The 23,788-nt window shown below is 33.3% G+C and overlaps 3 protein-coding genes across 3 annotated transcripts; all 3 read right to left on the bottom strand.

Annotated features, from left to right (window-relative positions):
- Window positions 1-4,658: 4,658 nt before the first annotated feature.
- LOC130799251 (uncharacterized) lies at window positions 4,659-7,697 on the bottom strand. Its single transcript, XM_057662355.1, has 3 exons — window positions 7,674-7,697; window positions 6,502-7,056; window positions 4,659-5,084 (listed from the first exon to the last, which is right to left on the bottom strand). The coding sequence occupies exons 1-3, from the start codon at window positions 7,695-7,697 to the stop codon at window positions 4,659-4,661; spliced, it is 1,005 nt and encodes a 334-aa protein (XP_057518338.1).
- A 17-nt stretch (window positions 7,698-7,714) lies between these two features.
- On the bottom strand, window positions 7,715-11,785 carry LOC130799548 (uncharacterized). The gene has a single exon (XM_057662670.1). It carries the CDS (start codon window positions 10,836-10,838, stop codon window positions 10,083-10,085), a length of 756 nt encoding a protein of 251 aa, XP_057518653.1. The 5' UTR covers window positions 10,839-11,785; the 3' UTR covers window positions 7,715-10,082.
- A 3,469-nt stretch (window positions 11,786-15,254) lies between these two features.
- On the bottom strand, window positions 15,255-20,236 carry LOC130799547 (hsp70-Hsp90 organizing protein 2-like). Its single transcript, XM_057662669.1, has 7 exons — window positions 19,219-20,236; window positions 17,426-17,714; window positions 16,818-16,903; window positions 16,501-16,724; window positions 16,351-16,417; window positions 16,204-16,263; window positions 15,255-15,530 (listed from the first exon to the last, which is right to left on the bottom strand). Exons 1-7 carry the CDS (start codon window positions 20,116-20,118, stop codon window positions 15,417-15,419), a joined length of 1,740 nt encoding a protein of 579 aa, XP_057518652.1. The 5' UTR covers window positions 20,119-20,236; the 3' UTR covers window positions 15,255-15,416.
- Between the last annotated feature and the right edge of the window lie 3,552 nt (window positions 20,237-23,788).

The following is a 23,788-nucleotide window of genomic DNA, read 5'->3' as shown; positions in this document are numbered from 1 at the left end:
TTGTTGAATGTTGTTTATTAATCTGTATGAAGGAAGAGAGCTTTGAAATACAAGTTTTTGTTTTGATGTCAACTTGTTTCTTTTCTTACTCTATATATATCAAACTAAGATAAGACAGGAGGAATCTAAAAAATAATGAAAGGTAACATGATTTTGTTTATTATATTGAGGTCTTCCTTGGGCTTGTCCCTTACTTTCTTTTTCTTCAGAAACTTGCCAACTAACTCTCTGATCAATGATTATATTATTTGTTTGGCTTACACGATGTTTGTTCTGTGTTTATCAACAGCCATCTTTCCCGCTTAACGTATTTCTGGTATATCCCTTATTTCAATGAACTTCATGTGCTGAAATTCATTTTTTATTGATTGTTGAGCAACAGATTTCTGATTCGTGATCCAAAAAAGGTTGTATGAACATAAGTTCCAGAGACAAGAGCTGATCTCTCGAGTAATGTGTTGGCTTAGTGATTCAACAACAATGCACACGAATGAAATTAATTTCTGGCTGAAGTATTATAATTCAGAGAACTCTCCTGCATGATCCTAGAGTGTAGGCAAGTGCTTGGAAGCAGCAGACCATGACTATTTTATGCATCAATCGACGTTCTTTCCACCAAAATGTCCAGAAAAATGGAATCTTGACAGGCTATATGTAGTTCCAAAACTGACTGAATCATTACAAAACTGTAGAAGAAATGATGGATTTCATTAGGGTTCGACGTACCATCATTAAAATAAGAGTATGATACTCCCTTTATAAGCTCTCTTATTGTTTGTTATGCGTCTTGTTAACTCTTAGCTTAACAGCTAATAGTTTCCTGCATCCCCTCGACTCCAATGAGGTTATGTGGTGAACTTCGTTGTTAATGATTTCGAAGTGTTTTTTGTGAAATATATTGTTTGATGATCCTTAAAATGCTCTATGCACGAGTGAGAATGAAAAGTGCTCATCTCTTGTATCCTTATCTACAGCAGTGATTCGCCAATGATGTACACGATTGGGAGTGGTCTTGAAATTGGGTCAGATCAGAAGTATAACAGTAGTAGTAACCAACAAATTGTCTCAGTAGGGAGACTTGCCAGCCTTATCACACCGATGTCCAAAAATATCTTACTCTTGACATGCTATGAGCCTATTATTATCCAACAAGTCAAGTATTCAACTTGTAATAATCACCAGATATTGGGCTGATTGCTGGATCACTGACACCAAGTTTCTGGTATTCAGCTGGGTAAAAACAGCTATGTGTAACCTAAGCATGTCCGAATCAAATGATGCTGTAAGCCTGTAATTGCTCTTACAAGCTTAAGTAAATCCTAACCACCAAGTATGCGTGCTACCCTGGCCCCTGCATTGCCCTATACAATTTGATGTGATGCCACCTGCGTAGCGCCTAAGTATGAATCATAATATCCCCTCAAAGGTCAAGAAACTCCTACTTTAGAAAGCAACTCTTAAATGTGAGATGGAATTATCTTTGTCAAAACATCATCCAACTGATATTTAATAGGAAGACAGGATTGTTGTAGGACTCATTCCATGACTTTATCTCATAAAAAAATAGTCAATTTCTATGTATTCCTCATTATTCTTCCACTATCGATAGATAGATATATATATATATACATATATATATATACATATACACATATATATATACATATACATATATATATATACATACATATATATATATACATACATATATATATATACATATATATATATATATATATAGATACATACATATATAGATACATACATACATATACATATATATATACATATACATATATATATACATATATATATATATATATATATATATATATATATATATATATATATATATATAAGATATATATATATATATATATATATATATATATATATATATATATATATATATATATATATATATATATATATATATATATATATATATATATATATATATATATATATAAAAGATACTTATCATACGTATATTAAAGATAAAGCATAAATATTAACATATTAAAAATTTCACTAATGCCTCCTTTTCATGTCCTTATGATGGTAACATTTTTGGTTTTCATAGGTCACAATTGTAGAGCCCTTAAAAATCATACACTCGGGCATTGTGGCACTTCGCTTCTGGGCGACGACCTACCATTCTTTACATACTTTTCACTATACTTGGGCCTAATAAGTAGGAGACGCCCTAGAACAATTTTTGATTATTATTATGGGATGTAACTAAGTTTTATTGAGTTGGTTGTTAATATTATACTACTCAGTACTCACCTTCCTTCTTTATCTCGACTTGTGTCTGACCATAAGTGACAAGCACTTAACAACAAAATGGAAATACATATGAATTGCGTTTACTTTAAACAAACATTGAGTTTATGAGATTTAAAGAGATTAGTGAATTGAAAGAGTTTTCAAAGAGGGAGGCAAGAAATTGAAAAATTTATATAAAAAGGCGACCATGCACTGAGAAGTAGCTGTGTTTGAAATCATATACCAAATTCATTTAGATCCAGAAATTTGATTTATTTGATAGTGAAATCTGGATCAATTTGATTTCCAATTTACTTCGGATTGGATACCAAATATTCAGGTTTTCAAAAAACATTTTTCAATTTTTTTGGGGATTTTTTTTAAATTTTTTTTTCGCTTTTATACAAAAAAATATTTAAGTACACTTCTCTTTCCTTCTTTAATCGATGTTATTTTTTATAGTTTGAAAATATATCATTTTTTCATTATGTTTGGAGGTTTAAATCCTAAATTCATTTATAATTTACAATTAAATTACAGGTTAGAATTGCATATATTAACATTTTTGAAAGCCTAAATATAATTTTTCTGTTAAAAAATTTTTTAAAAAATAAAAAATGGATATTCTGATATCCGATTTAACAAAACGCTGTTGTAGATTTGAATACGACATCTAATTACGAAATTTGATATCCGATTTTAAAACTTAATATCCGATTTCAAAAAAATATTCAATTTTCATAAAACCGGATAAATTTTCCAATTTCCATATATTCGTAAATTATTCGATTTTTGCAATCAGATACGGAATAATTCAAAAATGAAAAAACTATAAACAAATAAAATAATAACAATAATAATAATAATAATAGTAATAATAATAATAATAATAATAATAATAATAATAATAATAATATTTCAACTTCAGCTTATGTGTCCCTTTACTTTTAGGATATCATTCATCTATCTTTTTAATTGTATTTTATTATTAATATATAAAGTTAGAACATAGTCAAGAAAATCTTATTTGGTTCGTATTAATGTAAATTTTAATAAATACCAACTTTTTACAATTTTTAGCTATATATGATTAAATATATTAAAGATGGAATAAGTTGATTGGATATAATAAATAGAGTAAAATGGAAATCTTTTCCCTTAATATAGTTATTTTAGAAAATATTTCCCAACCTACGTTGCAGTGAAACATATTTCCCAATATACTGTCCACATGGTTTTTTTTTTTCAAAATCTGCTCCACAAATCCGTTACTAAAGGTGGTGGTTTACCACAAAGAGCAAGTCGCCATTTAAAGCAGGGGTTTACAAAGAATTTTTTTTTTTTTAAAAAGGGCAAACTGCCACCTAAAATGGCGGTTTTGTCTGTGCCACCTGCCTTATGTAAACTGCTATGTGAAGTGGCGGTTTACCCTGTATCCTTGCAACACTTCGCTTGTTCTTTCAACTCCCATAAATACTTAGAACAACTTGCATTAAACTAGTTCAATACTTTCTATTCCATGATAATCAACTAACAACCAACTTATTTCGTAAACATGAATTATGAAAATAACGTGCACATATATTACAATCATCCAAAGTGATACAACAAGTTCAAGACATATAAAATATTCATACAAAGTCTATTAAACTACAATCCCCGCCCCCTTTTGCTACGTGCACCGGTGGATGAGGATGGTATAGACTCATCAGCCTCTGCAATGACATCAAGAGCAGGGTCTCGTCTTTGACTAGCATGCTGATATGTAATGATCGCATGCGAAGGCGATGGATGTGGAAGAGTGAACACGAAAACTAGAGGAACAAATGGAGACATAACACCAGACGATAATGGAGATCTGAAAGACCGACCTCGGGTAGATGAACGCTCGAAACCTCTTGAGGATCGACTATTTGATCTTCTTGAAGAGCTACCTCGGTGGCCCGAACCCCGAGAAGAAGGAGTATGGAACGTCTCATCATCCCTAGTGGTGGGAGGAGTCGAAATGAGGTAATCATACCCCGCCTGACTCAATACATCGGTCAATGACGTGTTAATAGAGCCCAGGGTCTGAGTACATAGCCGATACCCCACATCAACGGGCAATGTAGCGGCCCCGTGAATCGTGTCATTGCATTGTATAAGGATCGCTCTGATGCGCTCAGCCTGCATGTAATCAATAAACTATTAAAAGAATCACATATAAGTATTACTATATTTTGTTGATTGTTAAAAGATGTACCAGCAACGTAGATGTAGGAAGGTTTCTTAGTATAGACATTGTCGTTTTCTAACCTCTTTCTTCCCAAATCTCTCATTTTAGCAAAATACTCGTTAACCCGATAGAATGTCATTCTAACCAATGAAGTGATTGGGAGATATCTAGCCCCCTACATTACACTATTAAACGTTTCAGACATGTTTGTAGTTTTCACTCCATATTTATGGCCACCATCATAAAGTAAAGTCCATTGGCGCTCAGGAATAGAACCTTTCACTAGGTACTTGTATGCATCCTCATCATATTCTTTAAGGCGCTTCATGTAGTAATTATATTTTCGAATCTTTGTTTGTTCAGAAGCTTTTCCAAATAAATTTTTGACAGCTATGATCTTGAACTTCTTAAGCACATTTGAAGCAAGATGTCGTTTACAAAATCGATAAAATGCATATGGTTCTTCCCAGGCTTTTCCAACCCTGTTCATGGCATGTAAAATTCCTTTGTGACGATCAAATATGACACATAAGTCATCCCTTTTAGTTACATATTGCCTTATACAATCCAAAAACCAACTCCATGTGTCATTACTTTCTCCCTGGACAATGGCGAAGGCGAGTGGGAACAACTTAGAATTTGGTTAGCTAAAACTTATACCTCTCATTGTTAGTACAATAATACAGAATTTGGTTTGAACGTGATCAGAAAACTAAATAGTTACATGTATGATCAAAGATGAAGACAAAAGCTAGACTTTAGGAAACCATGCAATAATATGCAAGCCTTTTACTTTTCTTTAATTACTGGCATCTACCAAACAAGTGGAATATGAACAGGTTTATAATATAAGTATGTTTTAAAATTTCAGCTTACAGCTGTGATTTTAGAGGGAACATAATGAAAAAATTTCATCCTGTTTTTCACCTATCTCAGTACAACTTTATCTTAAAGCATTACTGTTTGTTAGTTATTAAATTTATACCTATTAGAAAGCAGAAAATTGCTTAAGAATTGAACTAGAAACTATTAATCTGTCATTTGGCTGCTTTTTGTAAACTAAGAACTCTAGTAGTTAGCTTCTACGTCCTTTCTTGTTCAAAGGTATGAGACTATGAGTTGATAGAATTGAAAGCGCAAGCTTCAAAGAGGTTTAACAAAGAAAAACAAATGAAAAATATAATGCAAAAATGAACACAAGTGTTTATGAGGTATCTTGAATACCTCCCCCTCAAATATAGTTTATTATAATGAATTCAACAATTACAAGTATAATAAACCACCCTTATCTTGAGAACAATCTCTCAAGATCACAAATACTAAAGCAAAGTAAGAACACTCTCAAGTTTCTAACAATGCAATAGCCCTCTCAACAATATGTGTGTTTTTTTGGTGAATGTTACTATGAGTGATGAATCCTATTTATAGCCAAGATATTTATCACTCTTAGTATTCCCTCATAAAGCACCATAAACATACATGTAACATCTCAATTAACATCCTAATTAACTATGACAATAAACATTACAATAAACAATAGAGTAATGCACCACATTATTGCATAGACATTACAAATTCTGACCAAAATAGAATCCAAAGTAGTCTGCTGAACTTCCGCTCGACCCGAGCCACTACCTCGCTCGGTCGAGCGAGCTTCCAGAGAAGCTACTGACTTGTTCTGCACACCTTGCTCGACCGAGCCAACACCGCTCGACCGGTCGAGCAATACTTCACTCGATCGAGCGGTTGGTCGAGCCACTCACTGTTCAGCTTCTTTATTTGTTGCTTTGATCAAGCAACTCTCATCAACCGTTCCAAACCTTAAACCACCCATATTCGACACATCTTTATCGACCCTCTCTAAAGTACAAGACAAAGCATGTTCGATTAAATGTTTAAAGTTAACGTCGTTATTAAGATTATTGGCACTTGCGAAATAACATAAATTAGAGAAAATTGTATCTTCATATGTGCAGAACTTCCATTTACAGATCAAAAATTTCTTTACAATATTGAACATTCAATAGAGTTGCTCTGGTCTTGACTAAATGCCTAAACAAGCATTCCAAATCTTGTTCAATGACTTGAATTTCAGACTCTAATTTGATAAGTTGTGACAGTTCAACAGTAGAATCAACTGTATCAAATGCACTAATGGATGCTGTTTCCTTCTCAGCTTTTTTGGCGTGCACAAATTTAGAGAAAGACCAGTTACTTTTTTGTGATCCACCAATGTATGACAGCAATGACTTGAAGACATCAACTGTCACTGATTGAACATCTTTCAACTTGCTTTCTGTAGCATTAGCTTCATTAATCTTTTCTACTTCCTGAATGTCTTTCAAGCACTTTTTGACTACCCTCTTAACTAATTTTCGGGTTTTTATGTACTCGGAAAATTCATTGGTAAAGTTGAGTCCACCATTGCATCTTCTTCGGAGAACGGATTGTATGTCTAGAAGTCGTTCCTTTGACTGTACCAAGACATCCAGAGATGTGGCACAAATATCGATAAGTCTTAGAGATCCATCCAAGACCTCGTCAACTCCTTTTTGGCTTTGAGATTGAGGGAGCTGGAGAAACTCATAAACACATGTTATGGGCTAAAAGTTATATTATTTTTACTCCTCTTTACGTACAATTTTACTATATTTATTAAATAATATATAATATTTAGTATATATTTAATTTATGAGTTAATATCTACACTTATATAATTTTATTAACATTTCTTAGGATTTGTGATTAAAAATAAAGTTGGACGAGATGAGAAAATTGGAGCTGAACGAGGAAAAAAACGTAATTCACAAAGTAAATGACAATCTAGTTTTAAAATGGGCATATCTCACTCATACGGACTCCAAATTAGGCGTTTTTTGAGGCTATGGAGATCTACTTGAAAAGATCCACAACTTTTATGTTTTGTACAAAGCCTGATTCAGCTCACAACTATGTGAAAACAGCTGTAGAAGTCGGTTGAAATAATTACAAGACAACTCAACTTGATAAGTGCTATTAAATGTCGAGAAGCAAATTTCTACTAAAATTCTCTTGCTAGGTGGTGGAAGCTTTCCCTATTTCTATGGTTCATGTGTTAAATTCTCCGCCACAATATTTTGCAACTTGGATGATTAAAGAAGAAGTTTAATTAGAATTGACTTGTATATTTTTGTCTTTTAATTATTCTCACCTCTATAAATAGAGGCCTTACCATCTAACAAAAATAGAGGGATATATTCTCATATATTTAGAGTTAAGTAGAGAGAAAGCAGATTGAAAAACATATTTTTAAGTCTCTTCTTTTGTATTACAAAACTGTTTACTTAATGAATTTTTCTTATTCTCCATATTTTGTCATGTTTAACTTGGAGTAAATTATTTTGTTGTAACATGTATTAATGTCTTGGAAAATTATTTTTATGAGATTTGAAATGGGTCTTCAATTTATGCAACTTTGTTATTGAGTATTTATATAAACTAGTTTTTATTTCTAAATTTATATAAGATTAATTTTGTTGGGTACACTTAATTATTCTTATATAAGTTAATGTTTTACAATTAATTAAACTTTGTTTAGTTAGTTTTATTAAAAATACAACTAGTAATAGTAACTGCATCTAGTTTTATTATTAGAGTTTACCTAATATTAATTTTAGTTGGGTTATAGGGTATCTTCTTAATTAAGTTTAATGGTTGGTTAAGTCTTCTTAAAATTAAAACAGTCTATTCATTAAAACCGGATTAATGTACACTAGGGCTTTACTATCTTGGGTACAAATAGTAAGCTAATATAAAAGGGATGACAGCGGATTTATGAGGGTACTATAAATCCTACAGCCGCTATTCATATAAAAGTTGTAATTAATTAATGATTAGAAATAGTCTTGCCAATGACTAAAATACATGTTGCTACTACTTTCTTTTATTGTTTTACTCTTTTATTTACTTTACATATTTTATTTTCTTGTATTAAGCTCATTTTATTTTGCATATTTTCTAATAAAATAAATAATTTAGAAGTATCTTTAAAATTAGTAATCACAGTCTCTGTGAGATCGACTACTATTTGCCACTTACCATATTTAGCAAGTTGTAATAGGATAAAATACAATTTAAATTTGTGCGCGTGCGACAGCGTCTTACAACACACATGTATAAATCTTTAAGGCCAGTAAGTTTGTTGGTCATTGATGAAGTTGAGGCACCTTGAGTTGAGATGACCTTAATCTACATAATAGTTCGTTTAAATGATTGATCAACCGGGTGAGAATTTGAGGGAAAACTGAAAGATCGGGTGTGGTAGGATGCCATTTTTAGTCATTTTCTTTGTTTGTTTAAAGGTGAAGAACTTTTTGTGAAATACAAGTTTTGGTACTTTGAGGAATGAATTCTTCTTTCTCCTTCGCATCTATATATACCAAAGTTAGAGAAGACAAAAGGAATCTTAGATAAATGAGGGATCATATGGTTTCATTCATATATTATATCAATTCAAGTAAAGATAGTAATGTGTTAGAGTATATAACATATTCTAGGGCCTCAACCATCAGCTTAAGCTTTTGGTTGAGTTGGTTCCTTGACATGGTATCAGAGCCAATGTGACAAGAGGTCACGGGTTCGAATCTCAACCACCTCTCATTTAAAGTGGAATATTTAGTGCCAGCTATGAGGAAGGCTTGTGTTGCATCCACACTTCTAGCCCAAAGGGCTCTTGTGTGAGGGGGCGTGTTAGAGTATATAACATATTCTGGGGCCTCAACCATCAGCTTAAGCTTTTGGTTGAGTTGGTTCCTTGACATAATGACTTGCTGCATTTTGGCAATATTCGGTATGATGATCCAGAAATTACGCTATACACATTTGAAATGACGAGTTTTTAAATTTCTTGAATGATGTACTGCACGATTGCTCTTTGTTTTGCCAACAATGCACATGAGTTCTGTTAGCACATTTCTTATTTCTGTAGCCTCATATGATTCTGAAAGGATTTTCTTTATTTCTTAATTCTATCTTTGAGATTATCTGTGAAAATTTTAAGGGATTATTAAGCACGAAGAAGCCTACTCGATCCTACAGATTAGGCAAGTGCTTGGCTATAGGGGAACATGTAATATTCGCGCACACATGCATGCATTTACTAGTACTGAATTTTCTGGAGATATATCAGACATTTGGAATCCAAACAGCTAATTAGTCATGACTCAAGAGATGATTCGACCCCTACACATGGAGTCATCCTCATAACAACTTCCGATTCAACCAACGTTCTTAACAGATTATTATTCAACTTATTCTTTTTTTTATTTCACTTAATTAATTCCCGTGAAATTTATTTCCATTTTTAACATTGAAAGCTGACATCAATGTAGAAAATAACTAGAAATTTATCCTTTCGCTGTTTGTATTCACTAAAAACTTAATGTAATTTAAGATTTTGGCCTTTCAAATTTTAGGATCTAGATAAAGTTACTGCATTATTGAAAGGATGAACATGCAAATATGTAGACAAGAACAAAAATTGTGGAAAATTGTATGTTTAATTTCGTATAATTTTCATGTACAGATAAAAAATTTGTACAGTCACTAGAGCTATTTTCACCTAGTTACTAAGGATATTCAAAAGAGTTGCCCTTGTGTTAACAAGATGCCTAAACAAGCATTCTAAAACTCGATCAATTTCTTCAATGTTTGACTCTAATTTTACTAACTGTGACATATCAACTGTTGCATCAATTGCATCCAATTCACTGATTGCTGCTGTTTCTTTCTCAGATTTTTGACCTCTCACAAATTTAGAGAAAGTCCAGCTACTTTTCTGTGATCCACCAATGTAAGAAAACAATGACTTGAAGATGTCAACTGTAATTGCTTGCACATCTTTCAAAGTTGCCTCAATGGGATTGGCCTCGTTAGTCTTGACAACTTCTCGAATGCCTTTTGAGCACTTTTGGATCACCTTCTTTATTGTCTTTCTGGCTTTCAAGTATTCAGAGACATGATTCGATATATTAAGTTCACTGCTACACCTTCGGCGAAGAACTGATTGTATTTCTTGAAGCATTTCCTTTGATTGTGCCAAGACATCCCTCGATGTAGAACAAACGTCGAGGAGTCTTAGAGATCCATCCAAAACCTCGTCAACCCAACTGCCAGATTGAGTTTTCTGATTAACTGGTAGTTGAAGAAACTCATCAACACATTTGTACAAATCATTTAGATCGGTAAGTTTGTTCGTCAATGATGAAGTAGAGGCAGCTTGAGAAGACCTCACTCTGCACAATTGTTGTTCTACCTGATCAGCAACTGGGTGAGATTTTGATGGAAAACTTAAAGATCGAGTGTGGTAAGACGCCATTTTTTGAATGTTGTTTATTAATCTGTATGAAGGAAGAGAGCTTTGAAATACAAGTTTTCGTTTTGATGTCAACTTGTTTCTTTTCTTACTCTATATATATCAAACTAAGATAAGACAGGAGGAATCTAAAAAATAATGGAAGGTAACATGATTTTGTTTATTATATTGAGGTCTTCCTTGGGCTTGTCCCTTACTTTCTTTTTCTTCAGAAACTTGCCAACTAACTCTCTGATCAATGATTATATTATTTGTTTGGCTTACACGATGTTTGTTCTGTGTTTATCAACAGCCATCTTTCCCGCCTAACGTATTTTAGGTATATATCCCTTATTTCAATGAACTTCATGTGCTGAAAATCATTTTTTATTCATTGTTGAGCAATAGATTTCTGATTCGTGATCCTAAAAATGTGGCATGTACACAAGTTATAGAGACAAGAACTGATCTCTTGAGTAATGTGTTGGCACAGTGATTCGACAATGATGCACACGAGTGAAATTAATTTCTAGCTGAAGTATTAATTCAGAGAAATCTCCTGCATGATCCTAGAGTGTAGGCAAGTGCTTGGAAACAGCAAACCATGAATATTTTACGCATCAATCCACGTTACTTCCACCAAAATGTCCAGAGTTTCATGCAGACAAAAGGAGCCTTGACAGGCTATCTGTAGTTCCAAAACTGACTGAATCATTACAGACAAAAGGACCCTTTATAAGCTCTCTTATTGTTTCTTATGTGTCTTGTAACTCCATAATTTAAGTTTCCTGCATGTCCAGACTCCAATGAGATTATGTGGTGAATTTCTTTGTTACTGATTTAGAAGTTGAAAGAGAATGGCTCAGACCCAACAACGGTAGAAAACGATAGTTAAAAGATGAGTAGAAAAACTGAGGATAAACAAAAGGCACAAACAAGCAACAACACCAATGTGTTTATGAGGTATCTAATGATACCTCCCCTCAAAAGATGATTTCTTTCATTAATGTATTCAACAATACACTAATGACAAGCCAAACACACTTGAGAACAAGCTCTCAAGATAGTGATTCCATCAACAATGGATATCACCCATAAACCAACACAATGAAGAAGAAAACTCTTATGGTTTCTAACCCTAGCTTTCTCGTGTAGCCTTACTCTCATACTTCTAGTGATGTTCTAAGGCTCCCTTATATAGCCTAGTACATAGAAGCCCTAGCACCAATGGCTTAAAGCCCAAACAAATTCCGCAAATAAAACAGAAACTTGCTGAACTCGTGTACTGGAGCCCGCTCGACCAGTCGAGCGCCAATCCTGTAGCTACTGAACTCTCTGTTCATCTTCAGGTGAACCGTTCGACCGAGCCAACCCCGCTCAACCAGTCGAGTAGCCTTCAACCGAGCTCTCTGACCTTTTGAGTGCTGCTGCCTTGCAACGCCAACCCTTGTTCTTCGTTGCACCCTCATCACGGCACTCCGAAGACCCTCCACCACATGAGGGTGATTTGGAGCTTGCTCTAACAGAAGTGTTATTGTAAATATATTGTTTAAAACAAAGAATAGAGCCATCGCAAGTTGAAGACTCTAGAATTAGGCTGATCTCTATCAGGATACCTCTAGGAAATATCATGTGTTGGAGTTGGATTTGGAAACCTAGGATGATCGTTTTGAATCCTTTAAAACGAAGAGTGAAAGGACTTAGGAGCAGCTTTAAGACGCCAACACCACTCTCTTTCAGCTTTGGGAAGATCTTAAGAAGGTGTTGTATGCAAGCTTATCTCTAAGATTGCACACAATAGGATGAACATAAGACTAACTCATGGATGAACAATAAAGAATACGTATTGGGGATTTGGGCTATGAATCACGAGGAGGAGGGCTTGTTGAATATGATATGTTGGTTTTGAATGTTGGATATAAAAGGAATGGTTTTGGGAGTAAGATTGCTTTTGGGTGGGAAAGAAGGGTTGGTGTTTGTAAGATTGTTTGCAAGCTTTGATTGACAGTGCTATAGATACACCACAAAGAATTTGTATTCAATGTTGATTGGATATTACATAACTTATTTATGTGTATCCTTATTTACAGCAGTGATTTGCCAACTATGTACACAATTGGGAATGGCGTTGAAATCGGGTCAGATCAGAATGTATAACAGTGCTAGCCACACCGGTGTTCAACAATATCTTACCCTTGACATGCTACGAGCCCACAAGTATCCAACAAGTCGGGTATTCAACTCGTAAAAATCATCAGATATTGGGCTGGTCGCTGGATCACTGACACCAAGTTCCAGGTGCTCGACTGTGTATAAAACAGCATTTGTATTACTGTGTAAATGTATTACACTCATTATTCAATGATACAAGAACATGAGTTACGTATAAACCAAGCATGTCCTAATCAAATGATGTAATTACTCTAACAAGCTTCAGTTAATCTTACCACCTACCCAGTAGTTCCCAAGTATGAATCATAACATCCCTTCAAACTAGAAGGTACGTAAAGAAACTCCTAGTTTGAAACCAACTTTAAACTCATAAAGTGACTGTCAATTTCTACATGTTCCTCGTTATTCTTCTATGAGATTCTGTCGATGTATAATTTTTCATATAAAGATACGCATGATATTACATAATAGGAGTTTCACCAACACTCCTTTTAATGTCCTTATGATGGTAACATTTTAGGTATAGATAATGTATCAATATTTATATTTAACAGGTCACATACCCTGTGAGAAATTTTTGGAACTTTTCATGTATATAACAATAACAATATTAAGCATAAAAAATTTCAAATTTGTGTGTTGTAACAAATATTGAATGTTATGCTATACTATACATTAATATTTAAACTGAGAAATAAAGTGTTATTAACAACAACTATTCAAATATCGAAAATATCTTTATAGGTCAAACTTATGGTGCAGGCCAGTGAGTAAAGGCATGAAAAACTTATTCAGAGGATTAGTTTTGAGCCGGAGGACTCTTTGACTGCATCCTCCTTTATGGGTATGGGTTGCCGTCTTCCTTCCCTCCCCAGATCCTACTCATATGTCTCTCTGAGCGGGATACATTGAGTATGATGATGATGATTTAAAAATCGAAATTACACACAATAACAAATCATTTTATGTCCTAAAATACTTGGCGAAGGTCTATTGAAAACACACCATAAGTCTACCTCATTCATATATGTGAAGGCCCTTTGAATTTAAATTTACCCTGTTTGTATATAAAGAACCTTTCAAAACCATATCCATTTGAGAAGCAACTCACTTGAATCCCACTTAATAAGCATCTAACTGATCCCCATTCCATTGCGCATGTCTAAATTTTAAAACAAAAATTAGAGATAAAAAATCTCAAATTTAAGTGGTGCACTTTTAAGAATTTTCACCTTCCTTTACTTGTTCTTCTAAAGCACTTGTCCATGTTAATAACATTTAATTATAAAATAAAAAAATAAAAAAATTTCAAATTTCCATTTAGAAACCTCACCTTCCTCCCTAGCAATTTTCATGTCTTCTTTCCTCCCATGAGTTTGAAACCCTCTCACCGTAAGACGAGCCTATACAAAAGTTCCATAAAATACATTATCAAAAAACAATGAAAACTAACTTTCCACTTGTATATATAGCAATTTTTAGATAGTTTGGGCGAACCAAATTAAAGTCATCTCAAGGTGAGACGACCTCAATAAAAAATTTAGTGTTATTAGATTAGATTAGACAAGACTTTAACATTAAAAAAGGCTCAAACTAACCAGGCCCATTTGTTTGGGCCGACTGGCTGAGTGTGTGGGAAAATTTAAACTTAATAGGCAAAATAATATAAAAAGATCAAACAATAAACAATGTTTTAAATATTTTTCAAAGTAAGCACTTTTTTCCTAGAGTTGAGGTTTGGATTATTCGCTATTAGCTTGACCTTGTTTGACCAACTGTCCTTTGTTCGCAGTTACTACAAAGATCTGGTAAAAAACATCAAAGTTTTTATTCATTGTTAGTAATAACGTACAAAGAACTCGACTTTTTTTTGATCAGCCCTCTTTGTTCGCTGTTACCTAAACCTCAACTCTGAAAAAAAAGTGCTTACTTTGAAAAATATTTTAAAACATTACCTTTTTTTACTTTGTTATTAATATTTTGCTTAATTCATTCAAATTATCAATGTGTGGTCTCTACTACTATAGGAGTACATTGATTTCTATATTTCGTAGCCCATTTTAGAAATAAATAAGTGATATTTCATTTTGATCTTGATTTTATCATTCACACTAAAGCAAGATCGTATGTCTTGTTCAAGTTTTCTGATATGATATACAAAGTATAAAACTAATCAAATATCCAACTTCCAGCCATCAAAAAATAAACAGGAAAAAAAGAAAACAAAGAAACATAAATTTTGAAAAATATAATCAAACTAGACAAATGTGAACATATAACGTTGAAAATTTCATTGACAAAATTAAAAACTAACACATTCAAGTAAAAATGATTGATACAGTAGTTGGAGTCACTGATAACTGATAACTGATTAATCCCAAAACAATAAATGACCAATTTGATCACAGTTTCCTTATAAAAGATTTAGCTTCATTTGACTTGAACAATTCCAGCACTAATCAATTTCTGGATCTTATGCATCACCATTGGATTCTTCATATGGTCCTGTGCTGCCTTCGGATTCTCCTGGAAGTCCATCAATACCTAACACCCACAATACCATCGGAAAACAGACGCTCATTTTCTTGCTACAAATATATATTCACAAGTACGCTACTCTAACAAAGCAAAAAGCAAACCCAGATCCCCATACTGCATATAACAGGTCAGTTAAAAAAAACCCAACCCGATTGACCGACCTGCCAACCCGTATTCTAAATGACGGGTCAAATAGCAAAAAATTTTAAAGTATAGGCCAAGTACCCAACCCACCTTAACCATTTCGAGACAAAATATTTTTATACATACGGGTACCCGTTGGCCCATTTATTAGGGGGAGGGGGAATTTTTTAAATGTATGCATTAAATCTGTGAAGCCTACCAAATAGCAATCAACACTAAATGACTGACCTTTAATTAATTCACAATTTCTATTCATCTGTCTCGCTCACTCACCTTAGCTTAATTTTTTTTTTTAATTGTATTCCCATCAAAACCCTTTGATTTTAAGAACATTCCATATTTTAAGAACATCATTTTCTGGTACATCGGGACATGGGCCATTAAAATAGGTACCCGACTAACCAGGTACCCGCCTTTCCGGGTATCCGAAATGCCGGGTTCCCGCTAATGAACGCCCCTAAAGTGCATAAGCATATAACTCAATCGGACGCCCACAAAAATAAAGTCAGAGATATTATTATCATAAAGAATTTACCTGTCTCATAACAGGGTCCGTGAGGATCGTCTGGATTTCTGGGTCATGCATTGCTTTTGCCTGTACGACATCAGAAGCATAATAATCAGATCTTCACAAACCAGTAAGTAAAACTGGGCATATTCTAATACAAGAATGGTATAAAACCTGTCTCTCTTTTAGTTCATCAGGAGTTAAATCTCCACGACTTGCTTTATTGATTTGTCCAACACATCTGTAAGAACAGTCAATACATCACTAATGTCATTATCAGATCTTGGGGAAGAAGCAATTGCTCACAATTTAACTAACACAAACCTCCTGACACCATCCAGCAATTCTGGGTTGTTTGGATCGAGTTTTAGTCCTTCCTGATAAGTCTCTAAAGCTTTGTCGTATTCCTTCATGAAGAATTGGACAGCTCCCTTTCTAGTATATCCCTTTACAAACGAAGGGTCAAGCTCAATGCACTTCTCGGCATCTTTCAGTGCTTCTGGCATTGCCCCCAATTTAGTGTAACTAGCAGCTCTGTTGCTGTATGCCTGGATTACATCAACGTTATACATAACTTCACAAAGATGTTATTTCACTCAAGAAAGAATAAGATAATCATCAACAAGTGACAAGGTCAAGACCTTCGGGTCGTTAGGGTTCCTTTTGATGGCTTCAGTGTAATGCTTGACTGCTTCAGGGTACTTCTGTTCCTTGAAATACTCATTGCCTACACAAAACAAAGGCAGAACACACTTAAAAGTGAACACACTTAAAAGTGAACATACTCACATGAATATATTCTAGCATTCCCACCGAAGTCAAAATATAAAACACGTATTTTGAACAGACTCGGAAAGAAAGTAAGATAATTTATTTATTTGATGTCTACCACATGGAAAACTAAGGTCACCAAATGAAATTAAAAAATATTTGTGAAAAGGCTAAAAACTCGTCACCGCATGGAATTTCTCAAAAAAAAAAAAAAAAACAAATTCCATTGAGGGGTCGACAAAGTTCAGAATTGGGCATAAATACAACTAACCCCATCTTAATGTATATATCGTCAGGGAAACTTTCATCAAACATTCTAGTGAGTAGACAGCAACTTCCACTTATATGTAGCATCATTTGAAGAGCTAAGTAGTGATGCTCGAAACTAAATTATCTCCCATCACATTTTAAGACTTCACAATTGCTAATATTCAAGTAACAGAAAAATATAACAACTACACACAAAAGGAGCAAATACCTTTTTCACGCTCTTGATCGGCTATGTTGGGATCAAAGTACTCCTGCTGCTCCAAGTCTTTCTTTGCTTTTTCAGCCTCATTCAACTTCTTCAGTGTGTCAGGATTGCGGTGTTCAGTCAAAGCTTTCTGATAAGCTTCAATAGCAGGCTCGTAATCCTTTGACGTCTTTGCCATTTTTGCCAAAGCAGTTCCTTTCCTAGTTAGGGCCCTGGCTATCATTTTATAGTCAGATCGAAGCTCCCTACCTCTTTCCACGGCATTGTCACAGTCCTTGATACACTCATCATACTGCAGACATTTAACGACAAATCATAAATAAATGCCACATCATAAAATAGATATATACCAAATTATCTGATTAGTCATCCATGAGTCTTATTTCAAGAGAGCCAAACATTTATACTTTCTTAATTTAAGATTATAATAGAATAGAATATATACAAATAACTCAATAAATCATACATGCATCTTACTTATGTAAAGTTCAACTTATGTATACGACCAAAGGTTAGTCTGAAACAACGAACAACTTTGTTACCATAACAAGGGTAAGTTCATGTACATCCAACTCTTCAAACCCCAAACCCAATTGTGGAAGAACCAATCAATTAATGGCATTGAGGCAATGAAATGTCAATGTACAATAATAGGGATAGCAAGCGGATAAAACTATATGGGTTTCACACCGCATCCACCTCAAAATAGGGTGAGCATGGATATGAATTTGACAGGTAATGAATGGATATGAATATGAAAAATCTTACACATTATATGAGGGGGGAAAGAAGTCTTATTTGTCCCGTATCCAACCGCCTCGCCCCACATATACAAAGCACCACCTTAAATTAATTGTATATTTTTATTATGAAGTACTGACAAACGTAAGGATAATAAAATATTTTTAAGCATGCTCTATTCTAAGGTACTTTTTCTTTTAATTAATAAATTTTGATATATATAAATTTGCAAGAAATTGTGATTGTATAGGGCGCATACTAAGTAAAAATGAAGTGGATAGGAGGTAGGTATGACCGTATGAGGTGGTTCTCGGTTGGTTGTAGTGGATGGAAATGGTTTTACAATCACAGAAGAACAATAGAGCATGTATACAAAACAAAAAAGTCATCTTCCAATAGGAACCATCTCAAACACATGTAACATAACTCCTTTCAACATTTTTACCTACCATAAGCATTACTTAACTTAATACAATCGTTCCCATAGATGGAAAGACTTGTTACTAGAGTGAATATTCATCCCGACCGCAATCACAAACACAATCTTACAAAAGCTCAAATCATTCCCATAGTCTATACAATCAAATAGCCTATAAGCAACCTTATAACTTGGACAGCATCCCCTACATCCAAGAATATGATGCATCCTCAACATTCTTCATTCAATTTATAATCATACTTCATAATACTACCAAAAAACATTCCTAAAGACTTCTACACATTTGACATTACTACCAAACCATTCCTTATTCTTTACATATTCAAAATTAAACCAAAAACATTCCTTCTTTTTCACGTTTGACATTACCACCAAAAGCATTCCATTGACAAACCCTTCCAAACAACAAAATAAATCAATTACCAATTAATTCTCCAAATGGTCAAACACTAACAGTCTAATCATTTCACATAATCAAGCAAAAAGCCAATTAAGGTGTTCATGGAATATGACTTGACAATTACTATTAATTTTAAGCATATAAACTATAAACTAATTAAATTAAATTAAACACTAACAGTAGGAATATAAGAATTTGCAATCAAAGTAAATTTACCTTGCCCATCTCAAGATAAACAGCAGCTCTATTAGTTAAGAAAGAAATATCTTCATCATCTAATTCCATAGCTTTACTATAATGTGTAATTGCTTCTTCAAATTCCTTCTTTTTGTAAGCAGCATTCCCAGCTTCTTTCTCTTTCTGAGCCAACCGCTTCTTCTCTTTCTTCTCCTTTACTTCATCATCCTCCTCCTCAACCATGGGCTCTGGTGCGGGTTCTGGTACGGGTTCAGCTTTGGGCTCTGGTCGCTTAACTTCTCGCTCCCTTATGGGCTCCTCACTTTGAACCTCCATATCAGAAGGCCCACCACCATTACCGGGCATCATTTTGATATTCAATAAAACCCCAAGAGCTTGCATAACTCTTTGATCCTTCAAATACAAGTTCAAATTACTAGGGTTCTTCTGAATATCCTGCATCATCTTAATAAAATCAGGTTGCTGTAAAAACCCACGGGTACTCGGATCCGCAGTCAACTTCGCCCACATCTCTGGTCCAGAAAAAGCATCCCCAAAAGGAGAAGAACTGGGCCGAGATTCCCTAGACATAGCAGCTTGGGCATCGGAAAGCCCAGATTTAAGAGCATCATTATTAGGGTCAATTTCAAGACCCTTTTTGTAAGCGGCTATAGCCTCAGAGTAATTATGGAGACCCGAATAAGCGGCACCCAAACGACTATACCCTTTAGCCCAATCGGGTTTAAGTTCGACGGTTTTCTGAGCATCGGATAAAGCATCGGAAAACTTTCCTAAAGAAGCAAATGCAGCAGATCGGTTTGAGAAAAGAACATGGTTTGAAGGAGAAAGAGAGATAGCGTCAGAAAAGTGTTTAATTGCGTCGGTATAGTTGCCCGACGAGAAGGCGGCGTTACCTTTGGCTTTGGCTTCGTCTGCCATTGCATAGATTGGAGATGAGAGAAAGATTATTTGGGGTTTTGAGAGGAATGAATAGAAATTAACGGGGGATTATTATTATTAATAGGTCTAAAGAGGAGACGAGATGGTTCTAGGGAGAAGACAAAGGGTTCTGGAATGTTCTTAAAGGGGTGGAAATATAACGAGTGATGAGGTGGATTGTGGCCTTGGTAAATGGTAACTATAGAAATAAAATATACTTTCTTGGTTTCATAATATTTGCTATTAAATATAACATATTGTGTGAGAAAATATCAATATTAATAACAACTATTATAAAAGAGAGGAAGTATAATAATCTAATATAATAATATAAAAATGGATAAATTAATTTTAATATTGTGAATTTTTCTCTCTTTTTATTTTTAAGGTTTTACTTTCCTTTATTTTTTAAAGATAAAAATTCTAACTTTATATCTTTTTCATCTTGATATAGTCATTTGTACTGATACAATTGAATTAAAGTGAAAAAGAAGGAATTTTAGAAAAGTAGTAATAAATAAAGAGATAGAATAAATTATGTGGAAATTAAATTAAAATTAAAATGTATAAATGAGATTAAAAAGAAGTGATGGGCTATTATCCAAAATAAAAATAATGCAAATTAAGTAGGACAGATTAAAATAAAAAATACTTCATATTTAATGGGCCGGAGGAAGTCCATGTTAAATGAAGACTTTATCTCTCAATTACCCATAATAATTTCAAATTCTATGAAGATTCAATTATCTAGAAATAGATTACCTTCAAAAATAATTACAAAAATGGCTACAAGTTCAATTATCCAAAAAAAAAATTCATTAAAGCCTTTGATTCTCATTTTATATCATCAATAATCTCTGGAGGTTTATATCAAATTCAGCAAATTTGAAAGCCATGAAACTACCTATTGTATTGCATCAAGCAATTAGATTTTCCCTAATTGAATTGTTTGCGAAAATTTGAAGTTGTTTATTGTAAAGATTTTAGTTAGAAATGCTTTGTTTGATGTGTTAATGTAATTTTAATAGTATTCTCGATAGGATATTTAGACCTTTGAGCCTCAAATTCTAGATTATATCTTTGCGAAGGAATTTCCGGCCTAGTGCTCCTGAGAGGTAATTGATACTTATAAGAATTTTCATTATCAATTTGCTCTTGTACCTGTGACACGTAATCATTAATAGTTTCATTATTGATGTGCTCTTATACCTATGACACGAAATCATTAATTGTTTTAATAACTTCTCCCTCAATATTTTTGTGGAAGCAATATAACCTCTTCTACCTCCTTATGTTCCATGTTGGGATGCTTATTAGATGTTATAAAAATTGGGTGGCTAAGACAAGAAGATCGTATTACATTATCAAAGATAATTGCGGAGGTGTGCCTACTTGCTCTGAAGGATCCTTAACTAATTCTACAGAATATGTAAACCAACTTAGATCATCACTAGTATACTCTCCCTGAGATTGAATGTGGTGATTAAAATAAGAAGTATCAAAGAAATAATAATCTATAGTAGTATACATTTTATTATGGACTGAATCAAAACATCTATATCTTTTTTGATTCGTGTCATACCCAAAAAAGACACACTTAACTACTCTAGGCTCTAATTTATTACGATTTAGTTTTGACAGATGAACATAATACATTGTGCATTTAAAGACACACGGTGGTAGAGAATGAATGGGTGAGGTAAACATAAAGGATTTAAGAGAGTCAAGAGAAATTTTATTTTCAAATTTCTTTGTGGGAAGACAATGTGCTAGATAATTAGCGGTAATAATGGCTACCGACCAAAAATGATTTAGCACTTACAATTTGGTCATAAGGGCTCTAGTAATTTCTAAAAGAATACGATTCTTCCGTTCAACTATTCCATTTTGTTGTTGAGTATCTGAACAAGACGTTTGATGGATAAGGTTTTTTGTGAATATGAAATATTTGATGTCAAGTTTAATATATTCCCCACTATATTAGATCTTAAAACATAATTTGTGTATTGAATTGGGTTTGAATTATTTCATAGAAGTAGACAAATACATTAAAAGTTAAGATTTTTGTTTCAAGAAATAAATCAACTCATTCGAGTATAATTATCAATATATAAAACAAAGTAAGAAAAACCATGTGTTAAAAATTCAGATGCAGGACCTACACATTAGAATGAATATGAACAAAAGGTTTGTCAGAATGAGATAAGCTAGGTAAATTGAATATTTACGACTTTTTGACAAGCACACAAGTTTTACACTCTAAAGATATTTGAGAAATTTTAAGAGATGATAAAAATGTTGAAGGTACCCTAAGGAATGATGTCCATAAGCTAGCATTGCATGACTATTTTAATTTACCTCATCTAAATAATAAAATCCACCTCATACAGTATCTGAGCATCCTGAACAATATATCCATCATAAAACATTAAAACAGTACAATTAAGTTTTTTAGTTAATTGACTAATTAAAAGGAGTTTATGTTATAATTTCGGAATCATGAGAAAATTTGTCAAATGAAGGTTAGGTGTCACTTTAACAATCTCTGCACTTTCAACATTATCAATTTCATTATTAGCAATTTAAATATGAGTTCTTTGTTTAGGTATAAAAGTTTGTATGTCTTTTGGGTTATAACTTATAAGTCATAATATATGTTGTCCAACTATTAAAGATATATATTTGTTAAAAATAGTAAGATAAGATAACCCATAACTTATTTGGGTTTGAGTTTGGGCCAAAAATATGTATGGATTGGTGGGAATGATGGCTGTGTGTAAATTCTTTTTGGGTTTATGAATTTGGGCAAAAAAGTTTGTGGGTTGGTGGGAATATTGGGTGTGCGTAAACTTTTATAGGTTGATGAGTTTGGGTCATGGATTTTTGTTGGTTTATAAAGATTTTATTGGGTCAATATTTGTGAGTTATGAAAAATTCTAGAAACTCTTAGGTTTTACAAGATAGACTAGAATTTTATAGGTTTTGTGGGTTTTGAACCTTTTATTCTTTCTCTTCTTGTTTTCTCTCTTTTCTGCCATATATTTTATGGCTTGATTGAATGTCAAGTTTATGGAGGTTAAATATCGATTTTATGGTCGGTAGGGATCAATAATGATTTTGAACCTCTTTCTTTTATTTAGAGGTGTTCAAAACAGATCCGATGACTCAAAGTTTACCCGAATTTGCAGCCGAACTCGATTTAATCCGACTTTAAAAATGATTTACAATTATGTAAAAAACAATATGGACACAAAATCCGATTTTAAACTGACCCGAAACACATAATTCAAAATCAACTTGATAACTCGAATAAACACCTCTACCCATTAAATGTCATGTTCACATCGTTTAGCCAATTTGTGATTTGATATTTCTAAGTTCTAAATCCCGTAGATGTTCTGTGTATTTTGTCAAAAGGACCTAAATTTGGGGATATTTTGATTACATGAACTAATTTATGGGTGTTGAACTATTTAAGTTGCAACAACTTGGGCTTCTAGAAAAATAATTTTCAATTATTTTTATTTTTAATGGTTTTTTGTAGATAATGAAATCGATTAAAAAAATTAACTTTTTACCGTTTTAAAATAATACAACTATTGACTCTTGATACCATGAAGAATTTCATAAACTAATTTTAGAATTTAAAATTACTTCTATCTTATTATTC

The sequence above is a fragment of the Amaranthus tricolor genome, chromosome 14 (assembly GCF_026212465.1).
Source record: "Amaranthus tricolor cultivar Red isolate AtriRed21 chromosome 14, ASM2621246v1, whole genome shotgun sequence".
Taxonomy (NCBI): domain Eukaryota; kingdom Viridiplantae; phylum Streptophyta; class Magnoliopsida; order Caryophyllales; family Amaranthaceae; genus Amaranthus; species Amaranthus tricolor.
The sequence above is the reverse complement of the archived record's forward strand: the minus strand, read 5'-3'. Positions and strand labels throughout refer to the sequence as shown.